Genomic DNA, 25,409 nt, shown 5'->3' with positions numbered 1-25,409 from the left:
GAATCTGCCTGCAATGTGGAAGACCTGGGTTCAGTCCCTGGGTTGGGAAGATCCCCTGGAGAAGGGAAAGGCTACCCACTCCAGTATTCTGGCCTGGAGAATTCCATGGACTGTATAGTCCATGGGGTTGCAGAGAGCTGGACACGACTGAGCAACTTTCACTTTTCAACAGTTTGCCACAGTCCCTACCATTCTCTATTGTGTTCCGCACTATGCTCATTCCTGTATTTACATTATTGTTCTGTTTTTAGAGTTCCTTTTTGAATTCTGAGGCTTTATCAGTCTGTCTTCTTTGGGGATCTTCTGTGTGCAGTTTGGAATTCCAGAGTGTTACAAAAGACATGGCTGCTTTTAGGTGTTTACCATCAAATGGGAGGAGTTGTTAAAGCAAAGATAACAAGTGCAGTACCCATAAATCCAGCAAGTCATCCAGAAAGCAAAGAAAGTTAGAATCGTACTCACTGCTGGGTGTGTGACCCCAGACGGTGAATCTTACTAAGTTACAAAGGGGTTCCGTAGATTTTGTGTGTAATCTTGCAGATTTTGTTTGAGTAGTTGATTCTGACTAATGGAGCTTTAGCCTGTTCATAGGGTCCTTGGAACTATAAAATGATGATAATGGGTCCTTTTTATCCATGTTGTCAAGCGTCAACCTTCCAATTCTTTCTTCCTTTCTGTATTCCCCCTCTTAACATACTTGGTGTTTGTAGGATGGCTTTAGTTCTCATTTGGGCTATGGACATATCTGCCTGCGGAGTTCTTCTGACTATTGGAACTAAAACCAGAAAACTGTAGTTGTTTCTTCTTTTAATAAAACCCTCTCTCTCTCTCTTTTTTTTCTTCCATTTTCCAGCAGATATATGGAGTGACCACTCCTTTCAGACTGATCCAGATTTGCCACCGGGCTGGAAGAGAGTCAGTGACATCGCTGGGACCTATTACTGGCACATACCAACAGGGACGACTCAGTGGGAACGCCCTGTCTCCATCCCAGCAGATCTTCAGGGTTCTAGGAAAGGGTCCCTTAGTTCTGTAACGTCATCTCCCACCCCAGAGAACGAGGTAAAATGAAGTATCTTTTTCATGGCTTAGCAGAATGGATGTAACTTGTGATTTCTCTTTAGACTCATTGTTTCTGCCCCAACAGGTCATCAAGGTAAGCCTTCCAATTTTTATGCATGTTGCATTTGAAACCTCTGAAATGCTTCCTCTTTGTGAATAGTGTTAATATCATCTTTCAGGGATCTTTTTATTTTCTAATGGCTTTTGGTCGCTTTAAATACCATTTCAGGTACAGAAAGTAAGAGAGGCTGATTAATGAGAAGTGGTTAAGATTCCCTAGGGCTCACTGAGGCAGTACTTTACTCTGTAGGTGCCACTTCACAGTGCTGGTTCCATAAAATATTTACACATGGAAGAACGTCTCTTGGCCTGACGTGTTATAATTACCACACATCTTATTAATATCCTTGGGCTCATTTGATTGCACAGAGAGGATGTCTGCAGGAATAACCCTTGAGAACCCCTAAATGCTTAATTTCTAATAAGAAATAAAAAAAGAGAATCTGTTTATTTAGCAGAAGTGACATTATTTTAGAAATAATTAGCAGCATAAATTTGTTCTATCCCTGAGGAAGAAATCTGATGTTTAAACAAAGAATTGAGGCATTAAAAAAAATTCCATCATGATCGTTGTTAATACAGAAACTCCTGCAGTGAACCTTTCTGAATCCCGATAACAAAATATTCAAGAGAATTACAGTAGGAAAAGGTCACAGTTAAGTAATGTGGTTTTTTTTTTTTGTTTTTTTGAGAAAAGAGGTTTGATTCCTGACACACAGGCACTTCTGTCTTTTCTCTGACCACAGTCTTTTGTTCTTTAAACAACTTATTTTCTTTTACTTTGAGGACATGGAAGGAATTTGAGCTGCATCTCTTACCCAAAAGCCTCTCTACATATTTGCTGCTATTATTACCCTTCCTGTCTTTAAAAGTACACGACATCTTCCATTATTTACTTGCTCTTCTCTAAGAGGCAGGAAGACCTACATTCCAACCACATTCTTGCTGTTACTGGGCTTCAACATCTCACTCACTCCACCTGGGCCTCAAACTCTCCATCTTTCAAGTAATTTGTTAGAGCAAGCTATAACCCTCTGTTGATAGACTGGGGCTTCAGTTTATTGATTCAGGGCCCTGATGATCAGACACCCGCTTCAGTTCCACTGAACCATGTAGGATTTCATTGCTTATCACTGGGCAATTTTGGTAATTTTTTTTTATTAGCATAATATTCCAACTCCCAGAGCAAATCCCATTCAGTCTTTTATTCACCTTGTGTGAGGTGTGCTGGGAGGTGGAGATGAACCAACTCAGCCTACCAGGAAATGGAATCCTCCTCCATGCCAGCCCAGGTGTCTCTTGGCATTTCTCCCTGGACCTCAGCGCGGCTCCCAGGAGCCAAGTGGGCCAGGACACCCCTGGGCCCTCAGTGAGACTCAGAGGTCCTCTCTCTTCTTCACCTGCACTGCTTGGCATCTCTGTTAGAGTCTCTCCAGCCCAGGACTTCACTCTCCTATTGCATCCCTTTACCATCCTCACCTCCAGGGAGAGCCCTGCAAGCTGAGAATGCCAGGGTGCCAAGGAGGCATCTGGCACCAGTGTCCATCCATCACAGACCGGGAAGCCGAGGCACAGAGAGGCCAGTGACCAGCAGCCACACTGGGTCTAGAACTCAGGGTTCCCAAATCCTCCTGAATTCCAGGCCAGAGTTCTCCTCACTTGGCTTCCCTGGTTCTGAGATTTCAGCCCACCTGCTTTCTCTTTGTCCAGAGGTGAGATGATCAGACTGACTTTGAGATACTGCTTTCTGTTCGGTGAGCCTCTCGTCTTCCGTATGTGGGAGAAATGAAGTTTGTCTTGAAGCCCGCGTCCTGAGGCTGAGGCGTGGGTGGGCTGAGGCCCAAGGTGAGCATCTCAGGGTTTGAGTGCCTCAGATTTTTTACCTCTCTGATTAACATGGAAGACTTTTGTTTTCATATTTTCTGCATAGAAGAATGCAGCACAGGTGGGCTGCTGACCCTGGGGAAGATGACCAGGTGGCAGTCCACATTCACATCCCTGAGCTTCCTGACATCCCCTGTCACCTGCTCTGCCCCCGTCCTTGCCCGCTTCCCTCCCTTCCCTGTCACTGCCCAGCCCCCTTCCCAGCTCAAACTGTGTCCCAAGGCCTGCCTGCCCGCCCACCCAGTTCCTCTCCTGGAATTCAGTATTTCCATCACATCTCCACTGCTCAGCCTCCCAGCAGCTATTCATGACTTAATGTAGCTTTCAGGATATTTTCATAAATGTCACTTCATTTGTTCCCTTCAAGACTCTTCATGTGGCAGAGAAGATGGCTATTCTGTTTCCCACTTAAGAGGTAACTAGGGCTCAGTGAGCTGAGTAACCAGGTCAGGGTGGGCAGATGCCCAGTTCTCAATTCCAGATCCTGTGATCTGCCCCAGCACTGGGTGAATTTCCACCTTGAAGTTGGTTCTATTCCACTCATCTATTGCCATCATGTTGGATTAAGTCTTATCCCTCCAAGACACATGTTAACAGATGTGCAGCTTTTTGACATTTCAGAGACAGGCTCATACCCAGCACTTTAATAGACCAGTGGGATGGATGTTCTTCAGATCAACCTTTTGGTTGTTTGCTCCATACACATTTTTCCCTGTGCATAAGGCCATCCACAGAGTCAAAAAACCAAGCAGATAGAAAAGGCAGTACATTGAAACCCTAGGGGCAGAGGGATAAGCAGGTAGTAGAGAGGCGAGGTTGGGGAAGACCCAGCCTTCCATGTTCCCAGGTCCTGCAGGTGCTGACAAGGATATTAAAGCAGAGGCGCTAAGGGAGGTCGCTTATTTACAGCACCAGCGTCACAGCTTATCTCCTTACCCCTCATAAAACCCTGTGCATCTGTACGGCAGTTGTCGTTCCTTTTTTTATATTTGACAGCCCACATGGAGAGGCGAGGGAGCTTACCCAGAATCACACACCTACTCCCTGGTGGAGTCAAGCCTGAGTGGAGGGGTGCTGGCCCCTGCCCTCACCCCAGGCTTCACTCTGTTTATCAGGGGCTTTGGAGAGCCTTGGATGTCTTCATCTCACTCCAGGAGAGGGTGGTGACATAATGCAAAGCCTTCTAGAAAATGACTTCTTCTCATAACATTGTTTTGTTGTTCAGTTGCTAAGTCGTGTCTGACTCTTTGCGACCCCATGAACTGCAGCATGCTAGGCATCCTTGTCCTTCACTGTCTCCTTCACTAACTCATGTTCATTGAGTCGGTGATGCCACCCAACCATCTCATCCTCTGTCATCCCCTTCTCCTGCCTTATGTCTTTCCCAACATCAGGGTCTTTTCCAATGAGTCACCTCTTCACATCAGGTGGCCAAAGTGTTAGAGCTTCAGTTTCAGCATCAGTCCTTCCAGTGAATATTCATGGTCGATTTCCTTTAGGATTGACTGGTTTGATTGCCTTGCTGTGTGAGGGACTCTCAAGAGCCTTCTCCAACACCGCAGTTCAAAAGCATCAGTTCTTTGGTACTCAGCCGCAGGTGCTAATAACAGTTGAGAAAAAATGATTATTTCTTTAATGCCATTTCTTTGATCCCTAAATAGAATCTATTTTGATTAATTTGGAAACATGAGAGAAAGCAAAATGTTAAGGGCGAGAAGAAACTTGTAATATGTCGTGTTAGAAACGCATATTTTTATACAGCTTTTTCCTGAGCTGGCTTTAAAAAAAAAGTAAGTGCCAAATCTGTTGACTAAGCTTCACAAAAGTCTAGGACTGAAGGCTTCCTTACAGTTTGAAAATTGTACATTTCACATTCCAAAGTTCACCAGGGAAGTGTTAAGCGCAACGCATAGTGTTTTCCTCTGCAGACGCCAGCAGTATTTTTGCAAGTTTATAAACTGGACGGGAAGCACTTGCCACTGAAATTTGGCCCAGCGACGGTCTCCCCCTAATCCATCAGTTTGTTCCAAATTACTTAGATGTTGCGTCTTAGAGAGAAGAGGGAGCTCCATAAAATATTTTAATGAGTAACTGTTGGCCCGTGAGCAAGTCTTACTTAGAATCTTCCCAGATGAAGGAGTTTCCCAGTTCCTTAAGAATTAGGGCAAGGAGGAAAAAAGTGGCTCCAAAGCAAGGGGAGGTCTGGTTGATTCTCAGGACTGTGATCTCTTTGTGATCAGTTTACTCTGTTCTTGTTGCATCACTCCTGGAGTCTGGGAGTGGCCTGTGCAGCTAAGTCCCTAGGAGAACAATTTTCAAGCATTGCATTAGAACCTGAGGATTTTCACGTACATTGAGAAATAAGACGGCAACATAAAGGGGCCGGTCTGTCATCATTTTCCTGACCTGCTCATGGAGTCTTACAATTTCAGAACTGGCAGGAACCTTTGAGAAGGGACTAGTGAATGCTACAGCAGTATTTCTCAGCCCACTGAACCAAGGATTGTGGCCAGGGTAACCTCTGGGGCTTGCAGAACATGCTGATTCCTTGTTCTTACTCTGGGCCACTGAGGTAGACTCTCTAAGGGTGAGGCCTGAGAGTCTGCCTTTATCCTATGCTTTTGCCCCACCCCCAGAAGGAGGGGTGCTTCCCTGGTGGCTCAGATGGTAAAGAATCTGCCTGGAATGCAGGAGACCCAGGTTTGATCCCTGGGTTGGGAAGATCCCCCGGAGAAGGGAATGGTTCCATTATTCTTGTCTGGAGAACTCCATGGACAGAGGAACCTGGCAGGCTATAGTCCGTGGGGTTTCAAAGAGTTAGACACAACTGAACGACTTGCACTTTTCCAAAAAAGGAAAAAAAAATCATACGCTTTCCAGGAAATTATATGCCGAGGGATTACAAAAGCCAGTCTTCTAGTGAATCTAGTCTGTTTTTATTTATGTGTCACTTCTGCTTAAATACTTTGGCCTCATCTTAGCATCTCCTGGGAATCATTGCTCTCATTTGCTTGCTTTCTGAGCCCTTTGATCTTCATTGCACTGTGTCTGTTTGTAGTATTCTTACTTGAGGCATGTCAGCCTCCCTTTTTGGGGGATTGGGACCTGCCCCCCTCGTCATGCATCCTCAGCACTTGGCACAGTGCCTGGTATGTGGCAACGTTCATTAAATATTTGCTGAATGAAGGAATAAACTGGCTTCATAGCAGGAGGGAGCTCCTCGCTGACTTATTGTAGCCACAGAGCCGGCGCTAGAGCCTCAACTCTCCTGATTTTTCTCTAGTTTATAGTTTCTAAATTGTGCTGCTGCTCACACAGACTAATTTAATTCCACAAGCGTTTGTCAATCTGTTTTCTAGTTAGATTTTTTAAAACCTGTTTTGTATTATGTTTGCATGACAAACCATAACTGTTCTTTTGATAGTGTTGCATCCAACAAAACATAGAAAGCAGTTTTAAAAGAAGGAAAAAATAATCTCATGTACATGGATACAGTGCTCATTAACACTGTCTGGCTGATTCAGAATTCCAGATTCCAGGTGCTCTGCCATTTATGATCAAGGCCATGGCTCAGATCTTGACAGAAGAGGATTATGAAGCATAACTGATAATGCTCTGTAGTCCTTGGACTCTCAAACATTTCATTCGTACAAATGCCTTTCTTTATTTTCTCCATGGCAAGAGTAGAGGACAGTGCTGTTTCCTGGGCAGCTTCGGGCAGCCAGCCCCTGGGCCAAGGGCTCACATTCTTGACCTCATGGTATCCACACTCCAGTGGGAAGTCTCTTTAGCCCTGCCTGATATGCAGGGCACTGAGTTCACAGAGCAGGTGAGGGCAGAGGCAGGGTTTGAACCCGAGCTTCCCAGACGGCTGTGTTGACATCATAGCTTCCGAAGAGCATGCAGTGGTGATGTGATCATGGCTTCGTCAAGACCCCTGTGGGATGTTCATGTGCTTCCCTGTCTGCCCAGCTGCCCGCGGGTTCAACCCTTCACTCTTGCTCTCCAGTTTGCATGTTGATACCACTTCATAGAGACTTTCGTAGCACCTCCAGGGACTTTCTCATCCCCTTGGACCCCATCCTCAGGAAAACTCTGTTGACATTGTCAAAGGATCAACTCTTAGCTTTCTTCCAGCAGAAGGACAGTGCATCAATTTTGTTTGATTTGAGGAACTGCTTTCTAAGATCCCAGAAGAGAAATCTAGAAGAAGAAAACTCTCTACTGTAGTTATACAATCAGATTCCCTTAAAGGGGTCATGAAGGGCACCATGCTGAAAGGTCATGAAGGGTCACAGCAGGTGCCCTGCCCCAGGTGCTGGGTCAGTCCCCCAGAGCTAGGATTTTGGGGCTCAGACCTGAGCATGATCACCATAATCAGGATATAAGGGCTGCTGCAGCCTGGCCAGGGTCACGGCAAGCACCAGGAGAGTGTGTGCCCACCATAATACTGACACCAGCATCTCTCCGCTGTGCAAGGCTTTTTAGCTGCATTGTCCAAGAGATGATCAATTAGAGGTTGTTGCTCACAGACGATGGTCTCTGTTCTCCCTTTATCTCTATCCTGTGTCTGTCTTTCCTAGGTTACTCCACCTGCCTTTTCCTCTTTTATTGTCTTTCTCTTTTCTTTCATCCCTCACGCCTATCACCCAAACTACAGACTTTCTGTAGAACCCAAGTATCTCTGTTGGTTTCTTTTTTCTTTAAATTACTAGCTAAAATGTTGTATTCTCTCTTAATTAAAAAAATAGATGAATAGACAATATCATTCTTAAAATTTAAGACAAGTTGTTTTTGTCCTTCATTGCCCTTGACTTTTAAAAAGAAAAATTACAATCACTTATGTGAAGGAGAACATTTCTCATCTTCAGTGTCAGTGAAAATTTTAAATTTAGGAGGGAAAAAAAGACTCTGGCTTGTTCATAGTAAATCACACTAGTTTCCATTTTTCTTTGCTTGAGTTCCGTGCTAAAGGGTTTATTTAGGAATACTTATATGTTATTTTAAGATTTTGCAAAATCACTGCATATCACCTTTGTTTATTTAAATCTATAAAATGTGATTGTTGGAAGTTTGCCCGCTGACTCATGGCTCCGTAGCATGAGAGCTGAATTCATACAATCTTAGAAGCATAAACAACTTTTACTTTACAGGGACTCCTGCATCCAATGAGTAAATATATATATACAAAAATTTAAACACACATGTACAGAGAAATGCTTGATTAAATGCCAGTGCCTTTTCTGAATACTTGTTTTTAAAAATGCTCTTCTTTCGCTCTCTATAATCCCAACAGTGTCTTTTGAGTATAATTTCTGATTTCAGATTACTTTTGTCAGACACATGCCTTTTAAAAAAATTTCTTCATAAGAATGCAGTTAGGGAGAACACAAAACCCCACACCGATTTTAGGGGGTTCACAGTACGCTTGCCTGGAAAATCCCATGGATGGAGGAGCCTGGTGGGCTGCAGTCCATGGGGTCGCTAAGAGTCTGACACGACTGAGCGACTTCACTTTCACTTTTCACTTTCATGCATTGGAGAAGGAAATGGCAACCCACTCCAGTATTCTTGCCTGGAGAATCCCAGGGATGGAGGAGCCTGGTGGGCTGCCATCTGTGGGGTCACACAGAGTCAGACACAGCTGAAGTGACTTAGCAGCAGCAGGAGGTCCTCCCAACTGACAAGTTGAAGATTTTCCTGTAATATTTTCTCCTTAGTGAAAACTGAATACTTTTTGGAGGATGGAGTGAGGAAAGAGGTGAGGGGCTGGACGACTTTCCTGTTCTGTGCTCGGTAAAAGAGATTATTTTAAAAAATAAATAGACCCAGTGGTCTAAGTTTGAAAAACTGCAGGTCAGCTGCCTAATCCAGAAAAGAAAGCAACAGTGACTCCAGCTGTGCAGTGATGATAGATCCAAATTTGCAATGATTTTGCCCTCAGAGAGGCCTTCAGAGCCAAATAAATGCATTTGTCAACACCTGGGATATTTGAACTCAGCCACTTCTGTTCTGAGTGGCTTTGAAAATTGTATTCATTGTGTGCTGAAGCTATGGGTCAACACTACCATCTCATTTTCAAAGAACTTTAGTTGAAAAGTTACTTGGTGGAAGAGTTCCTCCTGTTGACTTATTCAAGAAAAGAGATCTGCCTGACAGATCAGTGGAACAAGTTCGTGAGAGTGTACCCGGGTGTCTCATTAGTATCATTTAATTCCCTAAACGTCACATAAAAAATATTTGAATATTCAGTTAATGGAGTAGAAAGAAAAAAGATGGTCCCATGTTATCTGAGGTGAATAAAGGCAGGAGTTGTTTAGATTCTAGGTCTATTATAAGAGGTTTGCCAGCAAGGCGAGGCTTCACGCTTTGTCCTATAACTATGTTTAGGAAAGCATTTTGTGACTGAATATTAATTTGTGAAGAGGCTTGGGTGGCAAGGAAGTAGAGCTTTGTATGAATGAGGGGAATTTACATTAGATTGTCTAGACTCTTTTTTATTAGATTAAATCTCAGCAAGATGAGGTCAGGCAGGGTGCCTTACCCTCTTTTATTATTGTTTTCTTCTTAAGTGGAGATAATTTGGCCCCTAGTTTAGTTATGCCCCTAGCTATGGACACTCCCCAGTTTTCAACCAGCTCATTGACCAGCCTATGAACTCAAGAAAACAGTTCTTTTGGTTAATAGGAGAGAAAAAATTCTTATGGAATTAGATATGCTAGGCCTGGAATACTTCGATGCATATTGTGTGCTTTTAAGACCACATGTAGATAATAACTTCCCTGTCTGGTAATAACATTCAGCCATTTGTCTTGGTAAGTAATTAAAGCACCCTCCTGCCCTCCTACCCTGGGCCTCTAGTGACGATGTGGATCTAGGGAGAGCAAGCTACGTGTTGCTATTAGAGTGAATTTGTTCCCTAACCCATCCCGTGAATATCAATGCTAACAACAGTGTCTTGTGTGTGTGTTTTCTTTTCTTTTCTTTCCTTTTCTACCCTTTTATTATTTTCTTTTTTTTTTTTAAATCAATGTGCTTTTTCCTATGTGAATAATTATATGTCTAGAAACAGCCATGGAGTGATTTTGCTGTTCTGAATGGGGGAAAGATTAATAGTGACATTTGGAAGGCAAGTATATTGTCAGATTTTAGCTCATTCAATATTTTGTCCTTTTTGCATGGCTGTGGCTGCATCTTCTTTGTGAAAATCATGCATTCTGCAGGGACGGACTGAGGGGCTTCTGGCTCAGGCGGTGGGGCTCACACATGTCGCTTTTTTTGATGTCTCCCATTGTGAATGACTTCAGACTGGTTGCCCCAGGTTCCTGTTGTCTTGTAAGAACCAGCATTTGCACTGAGCCAGTATCAGCAGCCCATGCATGCCTTTTTTTCTGCCTGAGCTCACGTACACTCTGTGCCTCGTGCTGGGAGGATTTCTCTCCCCTCTAATATCTGAGGCCGTGTACTGGGCCTTCTGCCTTTCTGCATTAATAGGGATCTCATTTCCTCTAGGACTTGCACGCGGCCACAGTCAACCCGGACCCCAGTTTAAAAGAGTTTGAAGGAGCCACCCTGCGCTATGCATCCTTGAAACTCAGGTAGGGCATTGGACTTACCTGCCAGAAGGTGTGGCTTTGTGCAGCTGGAGATTGCAATAGAAATCCTAAGTCCCATTTTCTGTTTTTCTTTCTAGAAATGTTCCACATGCCGATGATGATGATTCTTGTAGTATCAACAGTGACCCAGAAGCTAAGGTTTGTAAGAAATGTGCTTTCAGTGACCAAGTTATATTCTTGCATCAGAATAATGACTTGGGATAATGGCTCAGGTTTTATAAACTATTAACCCAGAGCCACTTAATAAGCAATTATCCCTGAGTCCTCTCTCGTTCCTAATCTCCCAACACTTAAAGTAAATCCTTTCAGCCAAGTTAGGTTTGGGAGGGTTTCTGTAATCATCACAACTCTGCTTGTATCTCACTCCATCAGTTCTTTGTGCAACACGATAAAATTATTGTTTGAACAGGTGGGCTTCAGAAGCCTTTGAAGATAAGCCAGGCTCTACCCTGTAATGCAGTGGAAGGGGAGTTGAACAGGTGCTCTGGACCCCTCATGCCCATCTCCTCCAGGGCAGCTCATACATGTGCACAGTGAAAGTTCCTTGCCATCCCTGTGGTAAACACTGGCCTGTTTTATGGTGGAAAGTGAGAGTGAACTTTTGCTCTGGATTTCTCGTGCTGGATATGAGCTGTTACAGTTGTACATTGATCCCTAAGAATCAGGGCCCTGTGTTTCTCTGTGCAGTTGCTCACTTGATGTTCTTAAAGCTTTTATCTTTGCCTTTGTGTTCTGTAAGCAAAGTCCAGTGAGGCGGTCGAGAGTGCACTGGGGGGCTTGGAGCCTTGGCTTATGCACAGTCCTGCCACCTCCCTACCTCTGCTTCTCGGCTCCCTGTTCCCCTTTTCTAGGCAACTCGGGCTCTGCCCACCTCCCTATCCCTGCCCCTGCCCACCGTTTGCTGTCGCCTTCAAGCCTGGTATGGGGCTGGGTGTGAGCCTGGGGAGGGTTGTGTTAGGCACACAGTCTCCATGATGTCTTAGGAAGGAGCAAAGTAGTGACCTGCCCAGCCCGGGCAGACAGCATAGCGGCGTGTTCAGTGGGTGACACAGTGGGGCTCCGCCCACTCCCAGTTCAGGTACCTCGCATCCCCTGACACAGGTGCCGTAATAGAATGGAGGGTCGTCTGTTTACTGTGAGCTAGGGTGGTGGGTCCATGGGAAAGGGGATTCCTGGCTCAGTTTCCTCACTCTCGGCCAGGACGTGGTACATCATCCCAGCAGCTGATGGTCTGTGGGGATGAGTGGCCTGTGGTGGTCTGCACTCACCCTGTAAGTATCCCCATCCTCAAGAGAGCACAGCACTGAATACATGTAAAAGTAACACCATTAGGAATCTAAAGAAAGAATGCAGAAGAAAGGAAAAAGCTTCATGTCAATACTTTTTTATAGCTTTTTTCCCACTGCTTTTTAAACACATTTTCATTTGCATCTTATGTAGCAGGACCTAGATATTCTTCTGAATCCCAAAGCAGATCTATGTCTATGCATAAAACAGCAAATAGGTTCCTGTAGCAGTAGTTAAGTGGGGAACACCAACCAGGTTCAAAACCTTAGCTCCTAGGCTGAAAGCTGCCATATTGCCATTGGTTCTGTAAGAATCTCAGGGCTTGCAGTTGAAATCTCCGTTGCTCTTAATTTGCTGAGCTTTGTTCTAAGCACATACTGGTTGGATGATGGCTGCTCCAGAGCCAGCGGTGTTCTGAACAAGTTCTTGATCTGCTGCTGACACCCTGACCTTTAAAGATAAATTGTATGGTGAGAAAGGGAAGGAACGCAGTAACACAAGAAGGCAGGCTGTGAATAATTTGCTTTTCTACCAGGTGTTTTACAAGGGCTGTCAGCAAAGGCTGGAGGAAGAAAGGTGAGCAGCAGCATTATTTTGCTTTACCCTGAAGGGCTGGGCCAGTGATGTCTGTAAAGCTGAGTGTGAAACTGATGAGAGGAGACCAGGAGAGTGATGCACAGAACACACATCAAATTAGTAACAGGAATAGGAGGCCTGGTTGAGCTGTTACCTAAGATGACACTTTCTCTTTTTTCCTCCCAGTTTATTGCTTACTGAATTCTTGACCTTCCCCTGTTCTGTTGCCAGCATGTCTATTCCAGCACCTATTAGGAATTTATGTGAATAAGGAGGCTCAGCTTTCTCATAAGTAACTGAAGTTGTACTTAGTTCAAAACAAAAAGTGTATGTGTTGTATTATTTATTTTATATCCTTCCTTGTTCCATAAAAGATCTGAGAAGACTTATAAGAACACTTAGAAGCCACAGAAAACATAATGGATAATCAGTGCATCTGTCTGTACTGGGACAGTAGATGGAGTTAGGACAGATCAGACTGGGGAGAAGGAAAAAGCGTGGTTTTTCAGCGTATAGGACTTGGCACAGTTATGAACATTGACCTTTGGGTTCATCTTTGTGCTTCTTGGTGATTATTTACATTGAGGATTCTTACAGTAAATGGTATGAATTCCTGTAAGGGCATCTCAGAATCCTGTAAGAACTTCTGCAAACAATGTATGCTTCTAACTCCCCCACCCCTCCCCTAGGTCTAGGGGACCTAGATTCTGAAGGTCTCCCTGCTATAGAAAGTCACTGGCACTCTTGGGGACCCCAAGTCTGTTGGGGGGAGAGAAGGGTTTCAGATTCCTGCCCTCTGTGCCTGCGCTGTGCATGAGGTAGAAGCATCTCAGGTCCTGATGGAATGTAATGGTTTTTCCAGGGCTCTATTATAAAATAATTATAATAATGAATATTTATTAAGTACTAACTTTTTGCCAGACATGATCCTAAAGACTGCATTGCTGTTAACTCTCATCCTCACAAAAATTTAAGAGATTCAGTAGCCCAGCTACGTGAACGGTGAACTTCCAGATGTTCAAGCTGGTTTTAGAAAAGGCAGAGGAACCAGAGATCAAATTGCCAACATCCACTGGATCGTGGAAAAAGCAAGAGAGTTCCAGAAAAACTGGAACTATTTCTGCTTTATTGACTATTCCAAAGCCTTTGACTGTGTGGTTCACAATAAACTGTGGAAAATTCTGAAAGAGATGGGAATACCAGACCACCTGACCTGCCTCTTGAGAAACCTATATGCAGGTCAGGAAGCAACAGTTAGAACTGGACATGGAACAACAGACTGGTTCCAAATAGGAAAAGGAGTACATCAAGGCTGTATATTGTCACCCTGCTTATTTAACTTATATGCAGAGTACATCATGAGAAACGCTGGGCTGGAAGAAGCATAAGGTGGAATCAAGATTGCTGGGAGAAATATCAATCACCTCAGATATGCAGATGACACCACCCTTATGGCAGAAAGTGAAGAGGAACTAAAAAGCCTCTTGATGAAAGTGAAGAGGAGAGTGAAAAAGCTGGCTTAAAGCTCAACATTCAGAAAATGAAGATCATGGCATCCAGTTCCATCACTTCATGGCAAATAGTTGTGGAAACAGTGTCAGACTTTATTTTGGGGGGCTCCAAAATCACTGCAGATGGTGATTGAAGCCATGAAATTAAAAGACACTTACTCCTTGGAAGAAAAGTTATGACCAACCTAGATAGTATATTCAAAAGCAGAGACATTACTTTGCCAACAAAGGTCCATCTAGTCAAGCTATGGTTTTTCCAGTGGTCATGTATGGATGTGAGAGTTGGACTGTGAAGAAAGCTGAGCACTGAAGAATTGATGCTTTTGAACTGTGGTGTTGGAGAAGACTCTTGAGAGTCCCTTGGACTGCAAGGAGATCCAACCAGTCCATTCTGAAGGAGATCAGCCCTGGGTGTTCTTTGGAAGCAATGATGCTGAAGCTGAAACTCCAGTACTTTGGCCACCTCACGGGAAGAGTTGACTCATTGAAAAAGACTCTGATGCTGGGAGGGATTAGGGGCAGGAGGAGAAGGGGACGACAGAGGATGAGATGGCTGGATGGCATCACTGACTCGATGGATATGAGTCTGAGTGAACTCTGGGAGCTGGTGATGGACAGGGAGGCCTGTCGTGCTGCGATTCGTGTGGTTGCAAAGAGTCGGACACAACTGAGTGACTGAACTGAACTGAGTTTCATTATTGCAGATATGGAAACTGAAGCATAGGAAGTTAAGCAACTAGTTAAATAGCAGAGTCAGGATTTGGCTCCAGAGCTCATGCTCACTAGATTGCCCCCAAAAAAGTCTCAATTGGAGCTTCACTCAGGGGCCACCATCAATTAATGTGATATACTCCAAATATATATATATGTATATTTGGAGTATGTATATAGATACACACACACACACACACACACACACACACACACACACATACATACACACTCATATACACAGAGAGAGAGAGGGAGACAGAACTTGAATTTTGCTCATTGGAAGAGAGGGAGAGAGAAATTTGAATTTTGCTCATTGGAAGCAAATGGCAAACCCATTTCAAGTAAACTGGTGGAGAATTATGACAGTGTGGACCAGCTTTCTGGTCTGACTTGAGTCAGAGGTGAAGTCTAGAAGTGAAATGGATGGGCCACAGGTGTTTTCAGACCATCCCTCAGTGGTGTCATTTCAACCAGGCTTTTGATAAAAGTTGGGCCAAAACAGGAGGAAGGACGGGGTCAGGGGGGCAGTGGTGGCTAGAGGGGCTCATCGAGTGTCTGGCAGTTGGCAGAGCCACACACTTTGGATGCCCCACGCACATGGAGCCCCTTTGGGGAAATTGAGGCTCGCTGTGCTTCTCTGGATGCAGGGTCTCACCACCCTGCGACGGAAGTGGGCCGGGGGAGACCCTGCAGGGAAGGCTCGGATAATCCTTCAGTGCTGTTTCCAGCGACACTAAATGAAATTATTTTTTACAAATTGGGAATAAGTCCGTTGGTTTAGAACTGACATTGATGAGGCCACTTTGGAGGGGTTCTCCATCGCCACTACCCGCTGGCCTGTCCCATCTGACTCTTGGTTTCTCCTTGCCTGTTTATGCTGCTGGGGCACCTAAGCAGGCAGAAGTGGCAAGATGTAGGTTCCCAGATGTTCAAGCTTTCCATAGATCTAAAGATATCTAAAGGGTATCTTTAGTTAACTCTTTCCATTCTTTTTAATTTGCCAACAACCCAGGAACTGAGTGCCCCATAAACAAGCAGAAGGTGTCCTTTCTTTAGGGACAAAAAAATATTTAATTTCATGTATGATGGAATTCTAAATACAGTCCCTGGAGAATAAATAGATTGTTAGAAAAAGTGTCTTCCTTACTCCCTCAATGAAACCTAGTTGCTGGAAAAATAAAAGTTGTTTTTAGGCCATCAGGATGTGAATATTTCAAAATTCCCTCTAGCCACTCTGAGTCTAAACATCCTGATAATCAGTTGCTCAGTGAAAATCTAAGTACCAGCATAAATGATCTCTTCTCCCCACACTACCCCCCGCCTTCCCGCAAGAGCAAAGTATTTTTATAACTCTGACAGTGTTTTATGAGCCGACCTACTTTTTTATACAGTGAATGTGTTTTTTAGTTGATTGCTGTGTATGCATAAGTTTGTATATAATTCTGAGCTCTTTAGCTTTTTCTTTTAAGATAATTATATATTTATACAAAAGTCACCAAGACTGAGTTCCCATATTACCTTCCACCTATCTTCCCATAATAACATCTTCATAATCATGGACAGTTTTCCAAAGTAAGAAAATAATATTGACACCATATTACTAACTAAAATAGGCTTTGTTCATTCCCATTTTCCAGTGTTTCCCACCGATAGCCTTTTTTTTGTTCTAGGACCTCATCCAGGATACTACATTGCAAGTACTGAACTCTTAAAAAATTGTTTTACCTGTTCCTTTCCACAGTTCTCAGATTTATTATTCTTAATTCTATTAATACTATTCTATGTAAATAATTGCACCATAATCTGTCTAGATACCCAGTAGTCATACAATTTCCAGTACTACAGAGCAGAGCTGCAACTTCATAAGAATAGGTGGCTTTTTTTCCCTTTAGATCATTGCTTTGGCACAGATTGCTGAAGCCAGTATTACCAGGTCAAAGGCTATTGGCTTATGGCTTCTGTCAGTTACTGCGAAATTGTTTTTCAGGAAGGCTGCAGCAGCGTGTAATTCCATCTGTGATACCCCAGAAGACACCTTTGTCCGCTGCCCACTGTTTTTCTAGGCTTTGCCATTTTTATTTATTCACATTATTAGTTATATTGCATGTGAGCTACTACCTCCTACTTTAAATTTCCTCCTCTTAACGTATCAACTAGGACATTTGTTTTGTCAGTTACAAAACCCTGCGTTTATTATGGAACTCCATGTTTCTGTCCTTTCTTGGCTGTTTTTTCCTCTTGCTTTTCTGTCCATTTTTAAAATGAAAACTTTGGTTTGGGATAATTTGAGATATACAGAAAAGTGGCAAAGAGAGTACAGAGAGATCCTGTATTCCCATCACCCAGCTTCCCTTTCTTTTGCGTAACCGTAGTGCCCTTGTCAAACCTGAATAGTGGCACAAAACTATTAACTAAAATCTTTTCTGATTTTACCAGTCCTTCTTCTAGGTCTGTCTTTGGTTTCAGGACAGCACAGGGTGTTTAATCTCTCTGCATTTTTAAATGCAAAACTTTGTTTGTAATCTAATTATTTTTTCTTTGTCTATTTTGTGTCACTTTTCCATGTGAAAATGCTGTTTTTAAACTTTGCATTTTATATTGGAGTATCATTGGTTGACAGTGTTGCATTAGTTTCACGTATACAGCAAAGTGACTCAAGTTATACATATACATGTATCTATTCTTTTTCAGATTCTTTATGTGAAAATGTTTTTTAAATGTTTGTATATCCAAACATTTTGTAGATAATCGCCTTTTGTGCTTCATTTGTCAAGAAGGCAGTTTCTTTGTCGTGTTTGGGTGGCCAGGTTGCACTTATCAGTGTCCATAATTCTGCATCTGCCCCTGTGCTCATCCGAGTTTCATACCTTAAAATCCTAATTTAGCCCTTTAAAACTTTCCTTTTCTCATGGCATATGGCTTACTGCTGGCCAAACGCTTGACTAGAATGAGTAACACTAAGATACATCCAGTTATAATTAATCTGTTGAAAACTGAATGCTTTGAAAAATACGTACTAATTCCTTAGAATTTCTTCCCTTTGTGTCACTATGCTGGACTTCTGTAAAGGAAGTGTTCTGCCATCTCGTGGACAGTATTGAAAATTACATCCATAGAGAAATTGGCATTTCATCTGGACTGAATAGCTTGTAGCTTGTTCAGCCGCTCAGTCGTGTCCGACTCTTTGCGACCCCATGGACTGCAGCATGCCAAGCTTCCCTGTCCTTCACCATCTCCTGGAGCTTGCTCAAATTCATGTCCATTGAGTCAGTGATGCTTGTAGCTAGAAATGACATTAAAGATGGTCTGATGGGTCTCTTATAGGTGAAAAGGTAAGCTCCAGAAATTTTGAGTACATAACTTTACTAGGGTCACACAATCAGTGGTGGAGATGTATTCGAAGTTGGTCTCCTGGGCCTTTGATCACCCCATCCTACTGTCTTCTCTGAGTGTATAATAAATCATTTTCAGGATATTTGTGAGGAGAAGTAATTAGATCTGCATTTAGAACACTGCTCTTTGGCATCCACGACAAAGGAACTGGGTAAGGAAGGTGGTATTGTCCCAAGCATTAAATTATCTGGGTTCCAGCTTCCTTGGCTGTAAAATGAATGTGTTCTTAAGTTACTTCTGGTTCTGAGGAATGAAGTCTGGTTCTGAGATCTGACGTGGAATGAGCAGTCCTGATCTCTGGCATCTGGAGATGAAATAGCTCCGTCTGCTCTGTCTCCAGGTCCAGAGGGAGGGCTGGCCCCTTTTTTGACCTCACTCTCCTCCTGCGCCCCACACTCTGTTGGACCCGAACATGCAGTTTCCCTGCAAATGCCAGGCACCATGGTTATTTCCCGTGAATTACAGATAAGAAATTGGTGCTTCAAGCAGGTTAAATAATTCTTTTATCACAGCCAGAAACCTGTGGAACTGGGACTCTAGGTTTGTTGCATTTGACTCCACAAAGTCTGAGCTGGTGTCCACCCACTCCCAGTGACCGTTTCCATCAGCTTCACGGTCACTGGCTGCATGACATTTGGAATGGAGGTAGCAGGAGTATTGGAGGTAAGGCAGGGTAGGGGGACCAGAGGGCCAGTGCTTCAGGACAGACGCCTCCCTTCCTTTCCACCGTCCCCCACATTCACGTGGTCCAGTCCTTTTCAGTGCTTTCAAACTTTCCTGCCCACGTTGGCAAATTCGAATTCAGTTGTCCTGGGGCCAGACTGCAAGGTACTGCGATTCTGCTAAGCTCTAGCGTGCTGCTGATGCTGCTGGTCTGTATACAACGTGCTGTCAAGTAGCAACAGTAAAAAGTTGGAAATCTGGTCAACAAGGCTTTGTGTTCATGCATCCTCTACAGTCTTTGTATCCGGGACCTCCCAGTTCAGGCATGGCCACTTGCAGCCAGTTCTCAGTGTATCAGGGGTGTTTTTCCCAGGCATTGCTTTTTGTGAAAGCTTTGCTTGTCTCCTTCCTCTTTTGTTATACCCTGGCCCAGATGGAGACAAAGGGGGAACAGATGATACAGATCAGTAGGTCTGATAGAGACACTTTCAGAAATGAACGGTGAATGAACTTGAGATTCCAGTATTTGTATGTGAGCTTTGTTTATCTGTGTCCTCCCTTGGTTCCTCTTAGAATAGATTTTCCCGAAGTAATTCTATTAGTGGCTACTGACTAGATTAGCACTAATAGATAAACAGGAAGGGTAGGGAGTATCTTTTCTCATTCAGGTTTATTTCTGGTCTTTGTAGCAAATTCGTTGTCATTACTTAGCATTTATATGGGATTTTTTATGTCTGCGTATAGTTCTTAGAATTGATTTTTGTTCACATGGCACTGGTTTTTTTCTTTCAGAAATCCTCATCTGTGTGAGAAGCTTGGGTTTGATTTCTGTTGTTGACTCATTGAGTCAAAAACATTTATTGAATCCTGAATGTTAAAGGAGAAGTCATGTGTTATAATGGCCAAGAGCATGGACTCGGGACCCCAGCTGTTTGGGTTCAAAGCCAGACTCTGCTGGTTACTTAGCTGGGTAACGCTGGGCAAGGTACTTAGCCTCTCTGTGCCTCAGTTTCCTCATCTGGAGATTGGGAGTGATAATAGTGCCTACCCCACAAAGCTATGGCAAACATTAAGTGAACTGATACAAACATAAGATAACATGTCAAGTGGTTAGAACTATCTCAGTCATACTTTCTGCATTAGGCATTATGACTCAGCTCTTGCAAGGAGGAGTGGCTATGACTTCTGCCTTCAAGGGGCAGACAGCAAACAGGCAAATTCAGTGCTGAGCTCTGGTGCCATGAAAGGATGCTCTGCCAGGGACACCTGCCCTGGCTGGGAGTAAGGATGGCTTTTCCAGAAGGAGATGAGGCCTAAACCAATGAGTATACTTGGATTGCAATGGGATTTGGTGATTCTCTTCCCAGATTTATTGATTTATTTATGGCTACACTGGGTCTTTGTTGCTGCGTGAGGGCTCTCTTTAGTTGCAGCAAGCAGGGGCAACTCTAGTTGTCCGTGGGCTTCTCCTTGCAATGGCTTCTCCTTCTGTTGACCCAGAGCATGGGCCTCAGCAGTTGTGGCATGCGAGCTCAGGAGACCAGGGATTGAACCCATGACCCTAGCATTGGCAGGTGGATTTTCTTAACCACTGAACCACTAGGGAAATCCTCCAAAATTTAAATGTAAATGCAGAAGATTAAAAAATAATTTCATGTGTAATTTTGTGTTGATTTTCAGCAAATGCTTCTAGGAACAGGTCTGTTAAAATGAGACCATCTGCGTTTGTCCGGTACTGCAGATAACAATTGTTTCTGCTGTCTTTTCCTATGTACATGTGTAATAAACTACACCAAAACATGGTAGCTTAAGACAACTATTTTGCTCATGAAACAAATTTGGTGGATTCAGGAATTTGGGAAGGGCTCAGTGGTGCAGTTCCTTTTTAACCCACATGGGGGCATTTGTGAGCAGGTGAGGCTGGAGAATCCACTTCCAATGGCTTCTTCACTCAGGTGCCTGGTAGCTCAGTGTTCCTAGGCTGCTGTCTCTCTTCAGTGGCATCTCCATGGGGCTTGGAGTTCTCACAGAGTGGTGGTCTTTGGGTAGGCAGGTACACTTCTCATGTGGTATCTGGCTTCCAAGGAGTAGGAAGCTGAAGCCACCAGGTGAGATGAGGCTGTTTAAGGAAACAGCCCCACATCACTTCCACCCTACTCAGCGGATCAGAGCAGTCACAGCCCAGACCCGGGAGTGGAAACACAGGCTCCACCTCTTCAGGGAGAATGTCAAGGTCACGCTGTTAAGAGCATGTGGGACGGGGGAGCTTTATCATTGACGTCTTTGGGACATACAGTCTATGACAGATGTCGTTCTCACGTTTTAGTCATTCAGGGAAAATGCCCTCAGTGAAGGGCATGGCTATCAACACAGCTGAATCAAAAAACCGCGGCACAGAGCCAAGGATGGACATACCAAGTCTCGGCCAAATGAAATGGCTTTCAGGTTGACATTCACGAAGAGAAAACAAGGACCATCTCATGAAGCCTTAGGAGAGGTGGACAGAGCACAGAGAGGCCGAGTCATCTGCCCAGGAGTGTATAGCTGGTCTGGGGAGAGCAGGACCCAAGCCAGGCTCCCGACTGTGGACCAGCATGATTTTCTGCTGAGCAGAGCGACACTCGCTGCCTCTTGGACACTGAGCCAGTGGCCTTCAGTACTCATTTTGTCTCCCAGCCCAGAGGACAGCTTTTGTGTTTCTGAGACTGTTTTCCTCCCTTTATTTGCCAACATGACCACGCATAATGCTGCGTTTCCAGCAGAACCACAGCTCCTTTTCCCTTATTAACTTCTGGTCAGTTCGCTTGCCTGAATGAGCAGTCGAGGAATTGGCAGCCGTGTGAACTCTGGGTTTTGAAAGGCGCTGTTGAAACAAACTGCATTGTTATCCCACTGTTGGCAGCTGCGCCCTGCAGTGGGCAGGTGCTTGGAAGGCTAATTAAGGAGAGGCAGACTTCCTCCTTCTCCTGAAGAAAGGAGGCAAGTGAGGTGACGGGTGACCCCCAGCAGCAGTGGCAGAGGTGGGTGTCCTGGCCCCGTGAGATCCTGGTCGAGAATTCTGGGTTGTGGGTGGTCGCAGAGCTGAACAGCCTCCAGCAGAAACAGCAGCAGCAGCACTGCCTTCATCCAGCGGGGCCTTCCAGGGAAAGCCAGCTGCTCAGGACCTAGGGGTCCTGAAGCTAGCATTCCAAGCAACACGTACTGGGCATTATCTTCTCAGGACTTAATTCTGGTGCCAGTATTGATGTAGTACTGCGGCCATTTCTTATTTATTTTCAGTTAATGAAATTGACAAAGAAACAATGGTTCCTCCTAGAGCGCTATTAGAAAGATTCAGGCACTGAGGCGTTTTAACTGAGCCACACTGATCTCTCACTCTCTTACCTCCTATTTAAAGTCACATCAGAGTATGAAGCCACAAGAATCAAAGACTGAGATCTCTCTCTGTTCAGGTTCTGGTGCTTTGAAGGAAATGGTTTTAATAGTCAGGCTTGTGTATTTTCAGTCTCTTAAATTGACACCAAGAGCGACAGCCCTCAAATTGTCTGCAACCAAGTAATCCATCCAGTCGTTCTGTATATGCGGTACTTAGTCAACAGCTGTGGTGTGCAAGATGATATAATCAATCAGATCGAGGAGGGGAGCCAAAGAAAATAATAGAGACAATGGTAGTCTCATTTAAGAATGACAGTTACGATGTTACTGAACTTAAGTTCCATAAGAAGGGAGAAATAATTTGCAGCTATACGTGGAATTTCAGTTGCTTTGTGTTGAAGGAGACATTTGAGATCAGTTCGCTAAGCATAATCCGTAAATAGTTTAAATTAACAGCGTTCAGTGTCCATCAGCAGACGGATGAAGAAGATGTAGTGTATCTATGCAGTGGAATATTATTCAGCTTGTCACTTGTGACAGTGTGAGTGGACCTCAAGGGTGTTATACCAAGAGAAAGACAAATGCTGTATGATGTCTATTATATGTGGAATCTAGAAAAGCTGAACTCATAGAAACCAAGTAGCCCCTGGTGGTTGCCAGGGGCTGGAGAATAGGGAAATGGGAGACGTTTAAGGGTACATACTTGGAACTGGGAGGCAAATAAATCCTGAAGCTCCAATATAGTGTAGTGATTATAGTCAACAATACTGTATTGAAAATGTCAAAGTTGCTAAGAGACTAGGTCTTGGTTGTTCCCACCAGAAAAGAGAAATGATAAAAATATGATGTGATAGAGGGGTTAATGAACACTACAGTGGTGATCTTACTGAAATATATTAACATATCATCATGTTGTACCTTAAACTTACATAATGTTATATATCAATTATAGCTCAATTTTTGACTGTTTAAAATAATTCAGTTTGACCTTAAGAAAGCCTCAGACTGAAAATCAATTCAGTAAAACTGAACCAGCACATTCTTAACCGACATCTCCAGCCAAACAATGCTACAGTTCAGCTGCTGTGTGCACAGGGCAGAAAGGTGTCCCCTCAGGTTCCTCTACAGTCGCTCATTCTCTCAGCAGACCTGCTGCTCAAGAAGGGGACATGAGTCCCCACCTGAGGCCCGCTTTTCAGCTCCAGCCACATGCCCAACGATCGGTTTGACCAGCATACTACCCCTGTCTCTAACAAAGCTGAAATGTTGGCCTATTATAAATGACATATGGACCCTAGAAGCCAGAATATATGATTTCTCAAAAAGCCTTTCTGAGAGTTGTGATTTTATCAGAGCTGTGAGATCAAATGAGAGTGATAGCAACCTAGAGCTTATTTTATAGAAAATGTCAGTTTTCCCTCTTCACCTAATGCTATGAGGCAATGCCACTTAGTAAATAAAATACCTTATAAAGAAGACATCTCTCCTGCTTCAGGTATTCTAATACATGTCTGCCACGTTTTGGTTGAGATGTGGAAACAATGAAACGAATGGATAGCCAACGTAGACCTTCATCGTTTGGCAACGGTAGAGGGTGGGTGGAGAAGGTAACTAACAGCTCTGGCTCCAGCCGTGTGCTGGGCACGCTGCTGGGCGCTTTACTTGCAGTAGGCCATCTGATTCTCGGAGCAACCCTGCAAAGGAGGGTGACATTGTTCCTCCCATCTTATGGATGAGCAAATTGAGATTCAGAGACCCCCCAAGTCACTTTCCTAAAATGACAGATCTGTTCTGTGGATGAATTTGAACCTGATTGAAGCCAACTCTAAAGCCTGCGTTCTGATAATACCAGTGATGATCGCTGATGTTCATTGAACATTTAGTGTGTATCAGTTCAGTTCACTTACTCAGTCCTGTCCTACTCTTTGCGACCCCATGGACTGCAGCACGCCAGGCTTCTCTGTCGATCACCAACTCCCAGAGCTTGCTCAAATTCATGCTTAGTGTGTATGGGGTACACATATACCGAGGTGGTTTGGAGCTAAAGTCAGAAAAAGCTCGCTTCCTGTCTTTCAGGCTCATCTAGCAGCTCTGTGAGAGGCAGTTGCGAGCACCCACACCCTGCTTCCAGCGCCTGCTGCCCGCATGCCCTGTGAGCTGTGTCCTCTTATGTCTCCTATACTTAGCTGAAACGGAGGCACAGAATCCTGCCCACAGTTCCACAGCTGATAAATGGCAGAGCTGAGATGTGAAAGATGTGAACCCAGGCAGCCTGGCTTCAGAGACCAAGCTTTTCATTTCTGGGCTGTGCTTCCTCTCATGGAGGTGGGCCTTCCCATGGCCTTGCAAGCATGCCACTGGAAGACTGAGAGGAAAAAATTTATCTTGTGTGTGTGTCTGTGTGTGTGTGTTTCAGTGGATTGTCGAAGCAGCTGACTCCCAGGGAATGACCGAAGAGGAAAGAACAGCCAGAGCCTTTGTCCCTAATGTAGGACCATGTTCCAAGGGGAAAGGGTATGAAATAGGAGCGAGAATACTTGGGTTCTGGCCCCAATACTATTTTGTGACTTTGTTAACCTCTCTGGACATCACTTATCTCATATGTAAAATGGGATGGCACTAATGCCTAGTCTGGGAAACTCAGTGTGAAGACCAAGTAAGATGTTATAGAAGTGCTTTGATGTATATGACATGTGATTTTGGTCTTCCAAGAGTTTCTTTAGAAAATTCTTATGTAATGGTTCCCAGCAGACCAATCAGTCATGGTGAATTATTCTTTTTTGCTGCTGTGTAGGTCCCGTCAGCTAGAGGCAGTGTGGGGCTGAGCCCAGTCCCAAGCATGCCATCTTTAGACCACCCTCCCTCTCTCTCTAATCCAACTGGTTTGGGAATCATTTTAGCAATTGGCATATTATAGCATGGCGTGATAGCAACCCACTCCAGTACTCTTGCCTGGAGAATCCCATGGGCGGAGGAGCCTGGTAGGCTGCAGTCCATGGGGTCACTAAGAGTTGGACACTACTGAGTGACTTCACTTTCACTTTTCACTTTCATGCATTGGAGAAGGAAATGGCAACCCACTCCAGTGTTCTTGCCTGGAGAATCCCAGGGACGGGGAAGCCTGGTGGGCTGCCGTCTGTGGGGTCGCCCAGAGTTAGACACAACTGAAGCGATTTAGCAGCAGCAGCAGCATGTCGTAGCTTAAGTGAAGCAGGATTACTTTCATTTCTTCAGACTAGAAAATGAAACAAATAATGTCTGGTAACAC

At 44.2% G+C, this 25,409-nt stretch overlaps 1 protein-coding gene across 2 annotated transcripts in view; it reads left to right on the top strand.

The window, feature by feature from the left end:
• The window catches only part of APBB2 (amyloid beta precursor protein binding family B member 2), a 188,435-nt gene that overhangs the window by 68,267 nt on the left and 94,759 nt on the right, over positions 1-25,409 (top strand). For both annotated transcript variants that reach the window (XM_068974803.1, XM_068974802.1), the window contains exons 2-5: positions 854-1,062; positions 10,073-10,135; positions 10,519-10,604; positions 10,700-10,760. In XM_068974803.1, coding sequence (XP_068830904.1) covers positions 854-1,062; positions 10,073-10,135; positions 10,519-10,604; positions 10,700-10,760 — 419 coding nt within the window. The remainder of the gene's footprint in view (positions 1-853; positions 1,063-10,072; positions 10,136-10,518; positions 10,605-10,699; positions 10,761-25,409) is intronic.

The sequence above is a fragment of the Capricornis sumatraensis genome, chromosome 7 (assembly GCF_032405125.1).
Source record: "Capricornis sumatraensis isolate serow.1 chromosome 7, serow.2, whole genome shotgun sequence".
NCBI lineage: Eukaryota > Metazoa > Chordata > Mammalia > Artiodactyla > Bovidae > Capricornis > Capricornis sumatraensis.
The sequence above is the reverse complement of the archived record's forward strand: the minus strand, read 5'-3'. Positions and strand labels throughout refer to the sequence as shown.